General features: G+C 45.0%; 2 protein-coding genes across 2 annotated transcripts; one reads left to right on the top strand and one right to left on the bottom strand.

The window, feature by feature from the left end:
- Window positions 1-1446: 1446 nt before the first annotated feature.
- Window positions 1447-3079, top strand: N7496_009113 (alpha/beta hydrolase; the record flags this gene model as incomplete). Its single annotated transcript, XM_056702032.1, has 3 exons — window positions 1447-1899; window positions 2130-2314; window positions 2407-3079. 3 exons carry the CDS (start codon window positions 1447-1449, stop codon window positions 3077-3079), a joined length of 1311 nt encoding a protein of 436 aa, XP_056554095.1.
- A 4167-nt stretch (window positions 3080-7246) lies between these two features.
- On the bottom strand, window positions 7247-8102 carry N7496_009112 (class I SAM-dependent methyltransferase; the record flags this gene model as incomplete). Its single annotated transcript, XM_056702031.1, has 2 exons — window positions 7247-7365; window positions 7496-8102. 2 exons carry the CDS (start codon window positions 8100-8102, stop codon window positions 7247-7249), a joined length of 726 nt encoding a protein of 241 aa, XP_056554094.1.
- Window positions 8103-14979: the final 6877 nt, after the last annotated feature.

Raw genomic sequence — 14979 nt, 5'->3', positions numbered from 1 at the left:
GCTTGATTGCTTCAGCATAACTGTCTTTCCCATCCATCAGGCTGTCGGCTAGTAGTTAATGTATCCTTTCGACCTTCCTACATTCAAAGTCAACGAATATCCAGTCAACAGTTTGATCAAACCTAGCTTAGTAGGAACAAAGACGTGAGGAATTGCAAGGTAGAGTAAAATAAGCACAGCATTCGTGGTTTGAGTGTGTTTATGAGAGGTAAATTCCATACTTTCGTGCCCCCAATGGAAGGTTGAAAGAGCATATATTTAGGATGCGCGGCATGCTACTTGCAGTGAATAACTAGCTCTAGATTATGAACAAGAAGTCGGAAGGGTGCTAGCATACTTTCTCTTCTAAGACACAAGTAACCCTCTACAAAGTTTATGGTACATGGAATGTGGACTGAATCCAAATTCAAGGTGGCTTCAGTAAATTGAAACGAGTATAGAGTGATTTAAGGCAACACTACTTATGCAACAAACATCCTATATTGAACATATGTAAATCGATGATGACGTGACAACCTCACCAAATCCACTGTTGGCCCTGAAACGAGCACTCCAGTATAAAGCGATGATTATGGGCTCTTCAGTGGAGCGTCATCCTTGCCGATTGCAATATTATAGGCCAAATAATGTTGCTCAGCTTGGCCGAGGATTTGATGTGCGAATGTGAAGGATATTTTGAATCATCAGCGAAAGCTTCTAGATTATTAGACATAATCATGTTGATCATGCAGGGTTAGCAGAGGGGTTCAAATGGACGCGTAGATAACAGAAACACACCCCTTGGAAAAAGATACACTAAGGTGAGACTTTGCCTGGACGGTCGGAGCGATGAAGTCTCTTCTTTTGAGTAGCATGAGTTTTATACTTCCCGGCCACCCCCTCGGGAGATAATTGATGGCATTTTTGGACATCGACGTCAGCTCATAAACCCCAAATCTCCCTCGAACTACGTTTATCACTGCTACTGTAGGAGGACCCAGGTTATTCTAGGGTGTTCCCAGAGTTTAAGATATGTCTGAATTGCCGACGAAGAGAATTTTACTACGCGGCTCGTGCGTCTGACTAGGGATACCAGTACTTATGACATACCTAGCTCACATAGCATATTCTAATGTCTGAGACTAGTGGATTTTAAAGCGATCTCAAACTCGTGAATGGAGCTTGAATGGAGCTGGAGTTTGAAGAAGTTCCGATATTGCAAATACTTTGGCGCATTCTAGCCTTACATACCGCTCACAGGGGCATTTAACAGGATTTGGCCTAGTCAAACCAAGGGATATAGCATTGACCAAAACGGGAACATGGCCGTTCGTCGGTAGTTTTATCATAAAAGGCTGCCTTGCCTATCTCTGAGCCAGCGAGGAGAGACTTGTCACTCTTTATTGAAAATTCCGTCAGATATAAGTCTTTCTTTCGAAGCAACGTTTTCACTTTCCACTTTAAAACATGGTTTGGAGAAAGTTGCCTATCTTGGAATGGAGCTCGGAGATGGCTCAATCTGCGACGTCGGCAGCGCTATATTCCACCAGTTGCTTCTTACGCCTGGCCATTGGACAGCTCATTATCGCGATGAAAACGGCGTACGAAAGCATAGGCATATTCCTTCTACCCTACGGTATATTTCAGCTCTTCGCAATCAGCGTCCTCCTTCCTGCATATTTTGCACGAGTCTTGACTGGCTTGATTCCAACCATCCTCGGAACGATCTGGTGTCTTATTTTCCCGTGGGATAAGCTCATTGAACAGACCGAGTCCAGTCGGAGGCAGTCAGCAATGTTTGCTCAACTTCAGCTTGAGGGAAAATATATTTTCAGAGTTGGTGATGTAGCTAGGGTCAACCGATCTGGAACGGAGTGGATGAGCGACATTTTGTGGGAGGAACACACTGAGGAGTTCGAGGTCTGTGGCGCAAGAGCAAGATATATTCATCTAAGGCCAGAGAGAAGCGAAGAAAGTGGCACTTCAACTTCGTCAAAAAGGCCCATTGTGTTTTTACACGGAAGTCGGAGCTGGAGTTTTATGTGGAGAAAGGTGTGTTAACTATTTAAACTTCTCCGGGCTACCCAGGTTCTAAGATTAAAATGTGACTACGGAGCCGCAGCAACTCTACTAACAGGTGCTCTACGTAGGTTATGCCTAGACTTCGCAAGGAGGGCCATGAAATTTACGCACTCGATTGGATCGGCCATGGACGGAGCGACAAGCCCATACATAGGGAATCTGTTACGTTTGAGCTTCACATGCAAACAGTAATGGCATTTGTTAATCATGTACAGCTCCAAGGCGCTGTGCTGGTAGGACACAGTTGGGGCGGGTAAGTTGAATTTTCTCTCTTTTCACACGCATGTCAACTGAATAAAATTCGTCCCTCTGCGTCTGTTTTGAACAGTGTTAACAATTTTCCAGCTATGTTGCTCTATGTTGCATTCCCCACCTGCCTTCGTCATCATGCAGTGGGCTTTTCCTCATGAACTCATTCATGCCATGCCAGCCCAAAGGAATGGGCATAGATGGCCGTATTATTTACGGGTTCCGCTTTCTCCTCAGTCGAGTTCTAGATGGCTATATTTCCCAATCGACTCTTACGCGGCTCTTACTTTACGATGTTCCAAGGCGAGATGCTAAAGGCTATGGTGCACCTTACCGGGACATACCGGCGAATGCTCGACCAAGTTTTGAGCCTTTCGATCATATAAGTATCGGGGTATCGCCACACATCCTGAGATATATGCGTGAGAAGCCATTGTGGAAGGCTTGTGAAGCCATTTGCCCAAAAGGGTTCGCTGGTCTGAACAGCCTAGCCCTTCTATCAGAGAGAGTTGACAGTGCAAGTCGTTACGTGCTGGAAAATCGAAGTGGCGACAAGAAGGAGGGTACCGAAGGCCGGATTAGAAGTGCCATTGTGTTTGGAGAACACGATCCGTTGGGAAGGGGTTACAAGAAAGCCCTTGCGTGTGAGATTGGAAAAGGGAATATGGTGAACTGTGCACTAAACGGTATCATGATCGAAAATGCTGGTCACTACCCCATGGAGGACAAGCCGGAGGATGTGGCACAATTGATAGCTAGATTTGTCTGACCGTTCAATTGGGATGGCTTGAGACAACCGACTAGAAACCGTGTTTTTCAGGCCAGGTGCATGTTTTCAAGTACTGTATATTTCTTTTGAAAAGGACTCTAACTGAGCAGATTCCATTAGGCCATTTTCCACTGCATTCGCGACTAGAGAGTTGGAGTGCGATATAGCGGAGATGTTTAAAAATCCCAGCCAACCGAAGGCTGTCTAGAATTAGTTTGTTAGGAGTTCGCACTGTGACTCCACTTGGCTAGATCCAACTCGTCCGGTTGGCAGCTAAGCACGGGGAATGGGAAGTACATCATTATAGGCGGATCAACTGCTGACGCTTCATCTTCCAGGAACGACGGTATTGGTAAGAACATGTCGTGGTTACGACGAGCCGAGTGAATCCTCTCGCTTTTGCATTTCTCTCTGAATGATAGGGAACATTGGCATGTATAGCATGCATGAAAACCGACTGCTCTCTTTAGTTATCACTGGACTTGTCGCAAACTTGAAAAATGCTACAGAGCTGGGAATTTCACTTCGTCATATACAACGTGATTTTGGTACGGCAGTAATGGCAATATATAGATTTGTCGTGGTAACAACATTCTCAACTTTCGAGTTCATGAAGCGTGCTTTACACGCTTCTCAACTGTCCACTTTTGACACATAAGGCTTAGAGCGTCTCAGAGAGAATGACTAGAAAAGTATCAAAGCCTCAGCAGCATTGAAGACTGATGAAACTCAACACTGGTTTGTCACGGCTTTGTTCCTAAACAGCACCACCCTCGCACAGTAATCTTAATGATATACAGTCAACTCTCATGGGCTGCGCGCCCCTGAGTTGCACACATTTGTCAACTACACACCTTTTTCCTACCTGGACTAGTTTTGCCCCAATTTTACATATAAAACTCTCGTGGGCTGCACCATTCATGGTCTGCACACTTTTCATTTCCCCCATCTTCGCTTACTCATCATATCTGGCCAATCACAATTCATAATTCTACCTCGCCGTCGTTATCGCTCCCCTACCCTTTCGGTGCGATCTTCGGTCACCCTTTCAGCGAAATTAGCCTACCCAAAACAATCGAATGCGACTATATATAATGCTCAGAAAAAAGCCCTGCGTATCTTTGCATCTGAGAGACGTCCTAAGTCTACCCAGAAAGCTTATGCTGCATGGTTTCATGAGAAATTTAGCCGAATAATCGATCGTACGACAGTTTCCCGAACCCTTTCATCTCAGTATAGCTACCTAGATAACAGCGAAGCTAGAATTAAATCGAGGAATTCTACTGCACACTAGCCGCTATTAGATGAGGCTTTATTCCAGTGACAACGACGACACGCCGAGAAGGGGTTTCCTATAACTAGGCCCTTGATTCCTCTTAAGGCTGCAGAATAGTAGAAGAAGATGCCGACATACAAAGATCAGACTATACCTATGTTCAGCAATAGCTGGTTCACCGGCTTCAAAAGTCGGCATTCTATTAGATAGCATACCTATTCTAGTGAGGCTGCTCGGTGGCGGACTCGATACATCACAGGATAAAAGCGATCCAGGTTATCTGCGATGAATATGCGCCTACGTATATCTATAATATATATAATACTAGCCTCTACCAGCGTCGTATGCCTAATGGTGGGCTTACATCTAAAGGTCGTCCTAGCCAGAAAAGAGACGAGACGAGGACAACTATCGTCGTCGCATCAATTGCGACCGGTTCGGATCGATTGCCTCTCTAGATCATTAGAACTGCAAAGACTCCTCACGCATTAAGGGGTATAAATCTAGCTTCTATCAGATGTAAGCGGCGCTATAATAAGAAGGCTTAGATGCGACACGTGTACTTCTAATGATAGATCCTTTCAGTGCACATCGTATAGCCCTTCAAAAGGCGCCACCACCGTCTAATATTCAACTAGTCTTCTTTCCAGCGAACGCCACATCTATCTACCAACCCCTAGATCTTATCCAAAACCTCAAGCATTATTATCGCAAGAGCTAGATGTATAGGATGATAAGTGTGCTAGATCGTAGCATCGATCCACGTGAACGTATGAGTCTGAACCACACGCTACGGTGGTTAACGAAAGCGTGACGAACAAAGGTCAGCAACGAGACTATTGAGAACTGTTACATCAAGAGTACTGTTCTTCCTGGGTGCCGACTATCTGGTCAAAATCAGGCTGATCAAGCCCAGACAGGAAGTAACCTACTGGATCCTGAATTAAAGCCTCGTTATAATCAGGTTGTTGAAAAGCTGGCATTTCAACCAGATGCGGATGAAATAATACCATTCGATGAGTTTCGTACCCCATCAGATGAAAATGTTGATACCGCGGAGCCAGAGTTAGACGACATTATCATCAACTTGGGTGGTGAAGATATCGGCGATGATCTACATAATCCTGACGAGGAATATATATTTAGGCCAAGACCAGAGATTCCGTCCGACACGTTGATCCTACGACACCTATCAGGTGCGTGCAAGATAAAATCCATGCCCCGGAGAGTGTGCAGCCCACGAAAGTGGACTGTATAACCCGCCCAGAGGAACAGCGAAAATATTCACCCTTCAGAGTTCTGGCACAGCGCCAGGCTACGCGATAAGTGATAATTTCACCAGTAGACGGTCTTAGCTACATTAAATGTTTACAGCTGCAATATTGGTGTGAGGGACTGAGGCAAGGTCTAAACTCACTTTGCCTAGGCCACAAGCTGTGCACAAAAAGCTTGAAGCTGGAAAAGCCTTCCCCGTGTTCCTGATGTCAACACGTCAAGGTCCCGTAATACACGTGACCAAAATCGGGCACTGGCTCCCAGTGGCTCGTGACATAAAGACAAACAGAATAATACGGCCCTCTGTATCTTGTCAAATATCAAAACCGGTTGAATTGGTATAGGCTAGTATGCATATGGACGAATGAGAACTATCGGAATCATACAGACAAGGTTGATTGATTGAAGAAAGGAAAGGACTCGAACGAATGGAAAAGGGGCAGGTTGAGCTGTCCCATGGCGGTGTAACCGGGTATTCGAGTGACCATACCGATGTCGAAAGGTTACCCGCATATTACATACAAACACATACAAAATCTGGGAAGGAAATGGACCAATCCGAGGTCACTGTAATGAAACTCTCCACTTTTCCACGACATCAAACGACAAATTTCCACTGATGTGTATGTAATTGGTCTTGATGACTCGACCCTATTGACCTCGACTACTCGGTCGTTTGGTCATGCGTCCTCCCGTTTACACCTGCATAGATTGCTCTGCAGGTTTGATGGTTCTTTCCAGGACCAGCGCTTCTTTGTCTTGTAGACCTATTTAGGTCTTTCTCTTTTCCCTTTCCTTCTTCTTCTCTAGATCCATCTTCATCATCATGTCTAGATAGAGAAAATCGATTCAGATCTCCCTTTCCTGCTTCCTTGCGCTGGTGTCGATGAAACCATCAGGTCTTAAAGATATTGAGTTGGCCAGCATTATCTGAGATTCAATATGACCATGGGCATTATCAAAAGTGCCAATATGGATGATGATGAGCGACCCATCCGGCTGAATGCTTTGAATACGTAGTAAGCCGTGTGTAGACTGCAATGGGAACTAAGGGTCTTGACTTCAGCCTCGGTAAAGACATTTTTCACCTCTCCCCGCTGAGTGTTTCGCCGGTGATCCCATCTTGTCTATCCACTAGGACTAGAGCTATCTTCGGCCCCGACTATCCCGTCCCCAAAAGATACGTCCGGGTGATTGACTACCGCTGTACCACGCTACCAGCTCCAAACTCACCAACCTTTTGCTAGTCGTAATGGGTATCCACATCCATTCACTGACTCTTGGAGTCCACCTGCAGTTAGACATGCGATACACAGCTTGGCCTCTATTCTGAGTCAGTGGCAACATTATTTCAGATTTACTTTCCTAACACGATTCCCGGCCGATAGCTATTTCGTGAAACATCTCGTTAGCGATCTCAAGTTTATCGGTGTTAGCTTGATCTCAAATTCTAATGTTGTGAAAAAACATATCTACGGAAATTCATCCAATACTCCTTTTAAGAAATCATGAAAATAGGTAATGCTATTAGCCAACGACCAAATATCCGTGCCTCGACATCATGTTGTTGGGAAACCATGTTTCTTTCTCCTTAGTTTTGAGGTAATCTTCTGGGACTAGGAACCCCGTTTAACAAGTCTTCCAACCGTATGTGGTAGCTGGTTGAACCGTCCTTCCTTCGGTCCAGGACGGAGATCTGCCGACTTCCACTCGCCAGCGTGCAACAGGAAATCTTCTGTGTTCCGTGTCAATGTGCAACCGTCCAAGAAAATAGGCCAAGCGATATTGATCGTGTTATTATGAATTTATTAGTAGAGCATCTTTCAAACAACCCAAAGTGGCGGGGTCTCCTTCTACCAACTCACCTTGCCAATGCGCCGGTAACGATTTCTCGTTCCTTGTTTTGATGTGTTCGTATACAAGCGACTGTCCTCCAGGCTTCAAGTACGCGTATAGCCTCTTGACTAAAGCTTGCGGTGCCTCGACGCTGCACAGCACGTGAACCGTGGTGATTGTGTCAATTGTTCCTGTCTGAACACCTATTCTTTCTAGGTCCTTAATTCCACCGTCAATAATCTCGTATCTTCCAGCCAGCCCCAACTTCTCCGCTCTCATCCGAAGGACTCCGTGGAAATTACGGTTTGGTTCCAGGAGTATGAGCGTCAATATATGTTCGTTTCTTGGTGGCGCTAATAGATATAACCAGTCGCCCGAACCGGTTCCGATGTCAAGAACGATTCCACGGGCTTCATCAAGCGTTGCCTCAACATCTTTGGCAAAGAGCGGCTTCGATGCTGAACCGAAGAACACCCAACAGCGCTCGAACCAGGCTTGCCGGAATGCGTGTCGTGAAATCAATTGCGACAGCTCGAGGTTCCTCAACAAGACAACGAAAGTAATAAATAGGTATACGATTGTTATAATAAGAACGATGACAGGAACTGCAAGGTCCAGCGGGCCAAGATCTAACATGATGGAATCGACTATATCGGAAACGGCTAAATAAAACCAGCCTCTGAGTTGTAACTAGAGAAGTTGAGACTTGGACAGAGGAATAGCGTGTCTTATATAGACCTTATTTAAGTTTTCTCGCTATTTATCTCATACGGAATGCATGGGTACCGTCACACTCAACCCTGGCCAGCACAGAGCGATTTGGTTGTAGGGAAATCCTTCTTACCACTCGTCCTGCCGGAAAGGCATGGCGAGCCGTGGTACGGTACTGAAAGAAAGAAAATTGACCATTAATCCGTAGTCTAAAATCTTCAAAAGCCCAGCTGATATCTATTCTTTTCCAGCCAGTATGAGGGCTTTGTGTATGATTGACCTTTAATAAATATCGGTTAAATGTGTAATCAGGTATGCAGCAAAAACTTTGATTTTACTACATTATAACTCCTATCCTAGCTGTGCTTGTCATCATGGCGTGATTGGCAGGCACAGGTTTATTAACTTCGTCGGAAAGCAACATACCCATCACTCTGCGATTTATTTTATAATTATCGAATCAGCACCGGTATATACCTATGGACCCGCAGCCTGCGAGTTGACAATGATGACCAAAGAAAAATCTTCTCGATCGGCGTGCACCAAGTTGTGCGCATGGATATTGAATCATCATATGCGTTGCGACTTCAATAACCGCACCTGAAACAAAACCGTGATCGTAGGGACTGTTCTTTCTTGTGTAACTGCTAGTAACTTGGTAGCTATTGCAGACTTTCTGCTGCGCAACTCTCTGGTGATACTCTCTAAGAGCTTTTTCATTTGGGCTTGGGCAGAAGAAATCTAGACACTTTCCATGCCTGTTCAGTAGTATGTAATCTTCTGTAGTCGAAGATCTGCGAGGTAAATTCACTGAGAACAAATCATCCGGATGACTAGTGACCAGTGATTTGGAAATACAGATCGCGCAAGAGTCTTGCACATGAGGAGAGGACGAGCGTGTCGCAAGCAGAGTGTTGGATCGATTGTCACAGAGATCACCCAAGCGCTAAAGATACGTCAGCATCAATCAAGTCATAGCTCTGAGACACCGATAAGTTTTGTGAATTCTCAGCCAGCAGCTGAGGTGGAATTCCCTGGGGAAGAAACAGGTTGCCTTTTTCCAGCCTCGCCTTGTGGTCTCTGGCATCTAGGCGAGTCGACTTGAACACAGAAGGCAGCTCCGCAATCGAAAGGTCTAAAGTTTCGAAATCTCCATGAAATGAACCAGCTTTCAGGAGAGATATCAGATTGTTCCTGCCCTTATATGTAGTTAACATAGAGAGGTACTCGACGTCGTGACATCCGCCAAAGTATATATGGTGGCACTGATCGATTCCGGTGAATAATCGAAACATCTCTACTCATAATTTCATATTTAGCGAATACTCTTTTCCCTAAGACTTATACTCTGAGCTGGCCTTCGCTACCCCTTATTTTGAATTCGCTGCTTTCCTTCTTTGTACCTGCATCCACGAAGTCGAAAAGATCCTACGCTCGTGTGAAGGCTGTGGTGAATTCTAGAAGTGCCTGGTCTTCATCGCGGCAGCTCGGGCCAAAGCTCTAGAAAGTACAAGGACATTTGCCTGCGTCCGAACCGTAATTTAGCACTCTTGGATCCGCTTTTGCTTATTAGAGAGCATCAGATCATGAATTCTATCGCGTAGCTCACGTGCCGCATCAACTCCTCCTTCGCTTCCGCGTTGTAAACAGCGATCTTGAAACTTTGGCGCAATTAGTTGAATATTGTTACCCCCGAGGACGCAGTGAAAGCCCAAAAGGTATCCATCTGCATCCAGGAGCACTAAAACGAATGGATGTCTGTTCTGTAAATCCGTCAGTCCCGCATTTGAGTCGGTCCTAGTGAACTTGTTTGTGTCTCACATTATGTTTCTTGGATTGCCGTGTCTTTTCTGCTTCTTCGAACTTGTCTTTCGTATCAGATAGTAGATTCCTGAATCTCTCTACGAAATCCTGTACCTGGTCATTGTAATGACTACTTTCCGCTGAAAGCGAAGTAATGCGAGCTTCCAGCGAGCGTAACTCGGCATCGTCCAACAAATTGATCAGAAATTAAGAGGAGGTCACAGTTCGCCTATTATATAATAAAGAGATTCACCAGTGCATAGCTTCATCGGAACGAAGACAACAGACGAAAGCCCAAGGGAAATGACGGTCTAAGTCTAGGACAACAGAAAAGTACGTGAGACTCTCCCGTTAGAGCACCACCTGGAACCTCAAGTCTTTGCAAGTTCTGTATTGAACATGGCCCTCAGAATTCTGAGGTAAGGTTAATAGAGATTTTTAGGCATGGCGGCTAGAGAGACTGCCTGTCACTATCCTCCCACAAAACATTTGCCAAGGTCGTACTGCCGATTATACGGATCTAGTTAGAGGAACTTCTTTTTCACCCCACTTGCTCTAGTGTGGATATCTGGTGAGCTCGTTGAACATCCAATCACGCATTCACATCTCTTTCCATGCATCTGCTACAATTACAGAGACGAAGTCACTTAGTATCTAAAATTGCTTAAAAATTTCACTCCATTCTAGTCAGTAGTTCCAAAAACCAATATTAAGCCATTGGATGAGTGTACTTGTGTACCTCTCGGTTATTGAAATCAATGTACCAGGCCGGGGTCTAGTCACGGATCATTTGTATCTGTAACATGATACCTGCCCACTTACGTTTCTGCTAGTAGGCGAATGCACTTTAACCGTTACTACCTTCCGCTGTGCGAAAATGCCGATCTTTTCGGTGGCGAAGCCTATTGGTCGGAATGTAAGTTACCGAATTGAAGTTATGTTACATTAGCAGGCTACTCTGTCTACTACTAATCTTAGCACAACATGCGCCATTAAACCGACGCTAAATATTCTTGCCACTGGTTGATAGAATCTTAGCGACGATCTTACCTTTTTTTGTGAAATTCTCTTTTGTCTTCGACTTGATCTACTCAATGCGTCTGCCTCCACCCCACGGTGTTGCCTAAGCCTAGAACGAACCCAAGCCTGAAGAATTCCTCACTCCTGGAAGCTTTGTTCATTACTGCATATAATTGATGTGTGACTCAGTCGCAGGGAGACCGTAATTCCGTTCATCTTGAGCCGCCACATTAGGGACCTCTGTTGGTCTGTGAGGCATCTTAGTAAATCCTCATATGAATCTCATGACTGCGATAAGAAGTAAGAGCCCTTGTACTCTAGACGCCTAGAATTCATATTACGCGCTGATCTTCTTGTTGAGAAAGCTTACTTTTCCCTGATATTCTTCTTAGCCGCCGCAGTCTGGCTAAAATCTAGACTTTCTTTGCCCCCCTGTGACTGATTACGGAGAATCTGGTATATGTCGTGTAATATCTACTAATACAATGACATGCACCAAAGACGGCGGACCACTCTCTCTCCATACAAGCAACGCATGGCGTCTTAGAGCCTTGAAACAGAGCTCATTAATGGTCAGGATTGAGATTTGTAACGCTGTAGCAGCGTTGAACTTGGAATTACAGGTCTGGTATGTGGCGGAACCGGTCGAGATGACTTCATAACCACGTCCATGTAAGTCACTCCTCTGTCTTCAACACGGTAGGTTCTTGTGGCCGATCTTGATGAGGCCCTAATTGAATACCAAGAAAATCTGCCCATTAGTTCATGATGTGGAGGATCTTGGAATCTCTCGTAGCGATTGTCTGTGTTCCGAACTTCTCCGGACAGCACCTTTCCATGTCTCAACGGTTACGCATTTTGGTCTTGGCCATACTGATTGAAGCCAGAAGTATATCAAGGTTGATTGTTAATATGTAGCTGGCCTAGACTCAGACTGGACTAGCCGTTTGCAACAAAATATCGAAAATATGGAAAGATCTGCGCATTTTTCTTGCGTCTCGCCTATGATTCGTTCAATAGTCCATGACACAGTGGATACGCTTCGATCTTGATATCAGTTGCAGCGGCTGAATATTCGGCACTTCATTTCTATATGCTATCACGCCTCTATATGATCTCCTTCTCTTTGATACGATCTATTCGCATCCACAGTGAACTATCTCCCTGCTCCATACAATTACTGGTAGCGTGTGTATATATGCATGGCGGTCAGAGGCGTGGGTATTCCGATTATTACGGCTTCCATCTTGAGTACTGAGCAATAGCCACACGATACAACACCTCTGAATAGAGTTGTATTATGTATTCTGCTGTCAGTAATCGCTAGGAGAATCAAGAGTTATGGCATTTCCGTCGTCGTATTCCCGCATTTCATTGCTAAGTGTGGAATTCGTGTTTAGCAGGGAGTATTTAATGATGCAGGGCTAATTTTCCTTGCAGCAAGGTACATGGGAGGTCCGTCTTTTTATTGTGACCTGGTTCGACTTGTAGATCTTCACGGAATCTGCACCTGGAGGGTCGGCGGACAAAAAGTAGCGGACTTCTTCTAAAGGTTCCTTGAAGATCACATATTTGTGCACGAAAGGCTCACTTGGCCTCCTTGGCTTTGCCGTACCGGAATCGAAGGGAAGTTCATCGAGGCGGCCGATAGAAAACATTTTGCGTAATAAGCGTTATTCTTCCTCTGTATTTGCTCTCTCCCTGTCAATAAATTGCGAAATTGAATAGAAAACTTATTCACTTAAGGATGATTGATACGCACCTGGATGCTCAGATGAGATACGCCAACGATTAACAATAGGAAAGCCCCAGTTAAGTACCCTAGGAGTTAACCCTATTCTTATACTAATCAACCTTGAAAATCCTGCCGAAGACTAGTCCAAAAACACCATTTGATGACGTATGTCCGCAACCTGCATCATGGAAAAAGCCAGACTTCATCTGGCAAATACGTGCCTCATTGATCAGGCAAGCAAAATGGCTCAAATATAGCAAGTTTCGCGGAACAAAGCAGCTTTGATAGTGATGTATCTGAGTTCGAACGAGCCATATCTCCTGTACTGCCACAAAGCCTGGGCTAGCTGACATGGTTCTCTCTACCAGGTAAGTAGGGCTATTCACCTTGAATACCGAGGTCATCCAATGCAAGGTAGTATCTGGTAATAAGTTCACTATACCATCTCTAAATTTCAGTGCCGAAATAGTCTATAGAAGGAGTTCCTATCGTTCTTACATTGAATACCCTCTGTCGATAGGAAATTTGTATTGGACTTTGGTATTATTTAATTGAGTTAACACAACCTTTGAAACAATACATCTGGCGCACTTGAAGTATAAATCTCACAGTTTTGATATTCTTAGATCAGATCCTCTGATGTATCTGCTTATTTCCACGCATTCTGCTCTTTGTCGTCGCTTTCTTCTTGGAAATCTGTCCTTGGCGGCCCCATTCTCTCATCCAGCGAAGTGAACCTTCTTTGACAGCTTACCGGTGAGGATTAGTTCTGCTGCAGTGGCTATCTGGTTGTTACTTCTCATCATTTTGAATGGCCACCAGAGTTTCCTTCCACGGAATCTGGCCTTCCACTACAAACCTAAGACCACTAGGTCCTTACTTCGTAGGACTGCCGTAGACCCTTCGGACGCACAGGGCTATGTCAACCGAGACTATGATGAATTCTTTACAACGTAACCGTGAAGTGGCAAGTGTGCGGTCAGGGCCAGATTATATCATGACCATAGCGGTGATGGTAATATTGATGGTAGATCAACATAGCTGGCTAAAGAGACTGTCAGTGGTATTACTCTTCGGCTGGCCTACGGAATAAAAGGTGTGGCTGAAGTGCGGCAACATAGTTTCGTGAGTTTTTAGACGCTTTAATCAGTTATTTTCATGAATAATCATGAAAGTGGACCCATTCAGATATCCCAGCCCTAGAATTAGTCGAAATCTTTCCGCCATACTAACTATCTGCGCAGAGCTGGAATCTCACATATTAGGCAATCGAGGAATGCTGCTAATGGGCAGTAACTATGGCGGCACAATTACACAGCTGTCCAATAAACTGATGGACACAATATAGAAAGCAGCCAAGGTTTCTACCTGCCCCTGCTGTCGATCGGTATGGTGTGCTATACATCGGGATGGTTCACCAACGTCAAATTTCCAATCTTCAGCCCCTGAGCATTGGGAAGACACAATATGTGGTCGTCATCGTTTCCCAGAGGATGACCCAGTAATACGCGACATTTTGCCGCGAGAGCAAACACAATGTTCAAAGAGACACGCAGAGTGGTCATGGGCGCACGCTATGGTTTTATTGGTAGGATCTCTGATGACTCAAAGTCTAGGATGGATTAGTTAGTTATCCGGAAGTAAATATTCACAAGCTCATTCGGCGCTCTCATGTCAACCCCCGCAAGGTGGGACGGGGGAAAACTGTTCTTGATAGGTTCATAAGGCGTTCCAGGCCCGGCAGTGCTTTGACGGTTAGTATGTTCTTCTTAGACCATTTGCTCCTTCACTGATACCACTACTAGCACCACGGCAATTTCCACTACTTACACTCCCGCTCCAACAACAACTTCTTCTACCTGTACAAACGCTGGTTCTGGAACCATCACAATTAGAAGGCAGAAGAAATTGTTGTTGGAGCGGGAGTGTAAGTAGTGGAAATTGCCGTGGTGCTAGTAGTGGTATCAGTGAAGGAGCAAATGGTCTAAGAAGAAAGTATTCACGGTAAATCCATTAGTGGGATGGTGAGCAGACCACGTACAGTCGACATAATAGGTGGGTTACCGATAAATTCTGAACACTAGCACAGCTCATCAACAGTGAAATATTTGGCACAATTGCCCTTGTTGTCATAGCATGGCCCTGTACCCCATCTAGTGCCGCCGTTGGTAGAACCACCAGGGATTCCAGCATGCGCAAGCCGAGAAAGGTAGTGTGCTGGAGTCGCAGGTAACCAACCTTCTG

This window comes from Penicillium cataractarum (genome assembly GCF_028827025.1).
Source record: "Penicillium cataractarum strain IBT 29864 chromosome Unknown utg000007l, whole genome shotgun sequence".
Classification (NCBI taxonomy): Eukaryota; Fungi; Ascomycota; class Eurotiomycetes; order Eurotiales; family Aspergillaceae; genus Penicillium; species Penicillium cataractarum.
The sequence above is the reverse complement of the archived record's forward strand: the minus strand, read 5'-3'. Positions and strand labels throughout refer to the sequence as shown.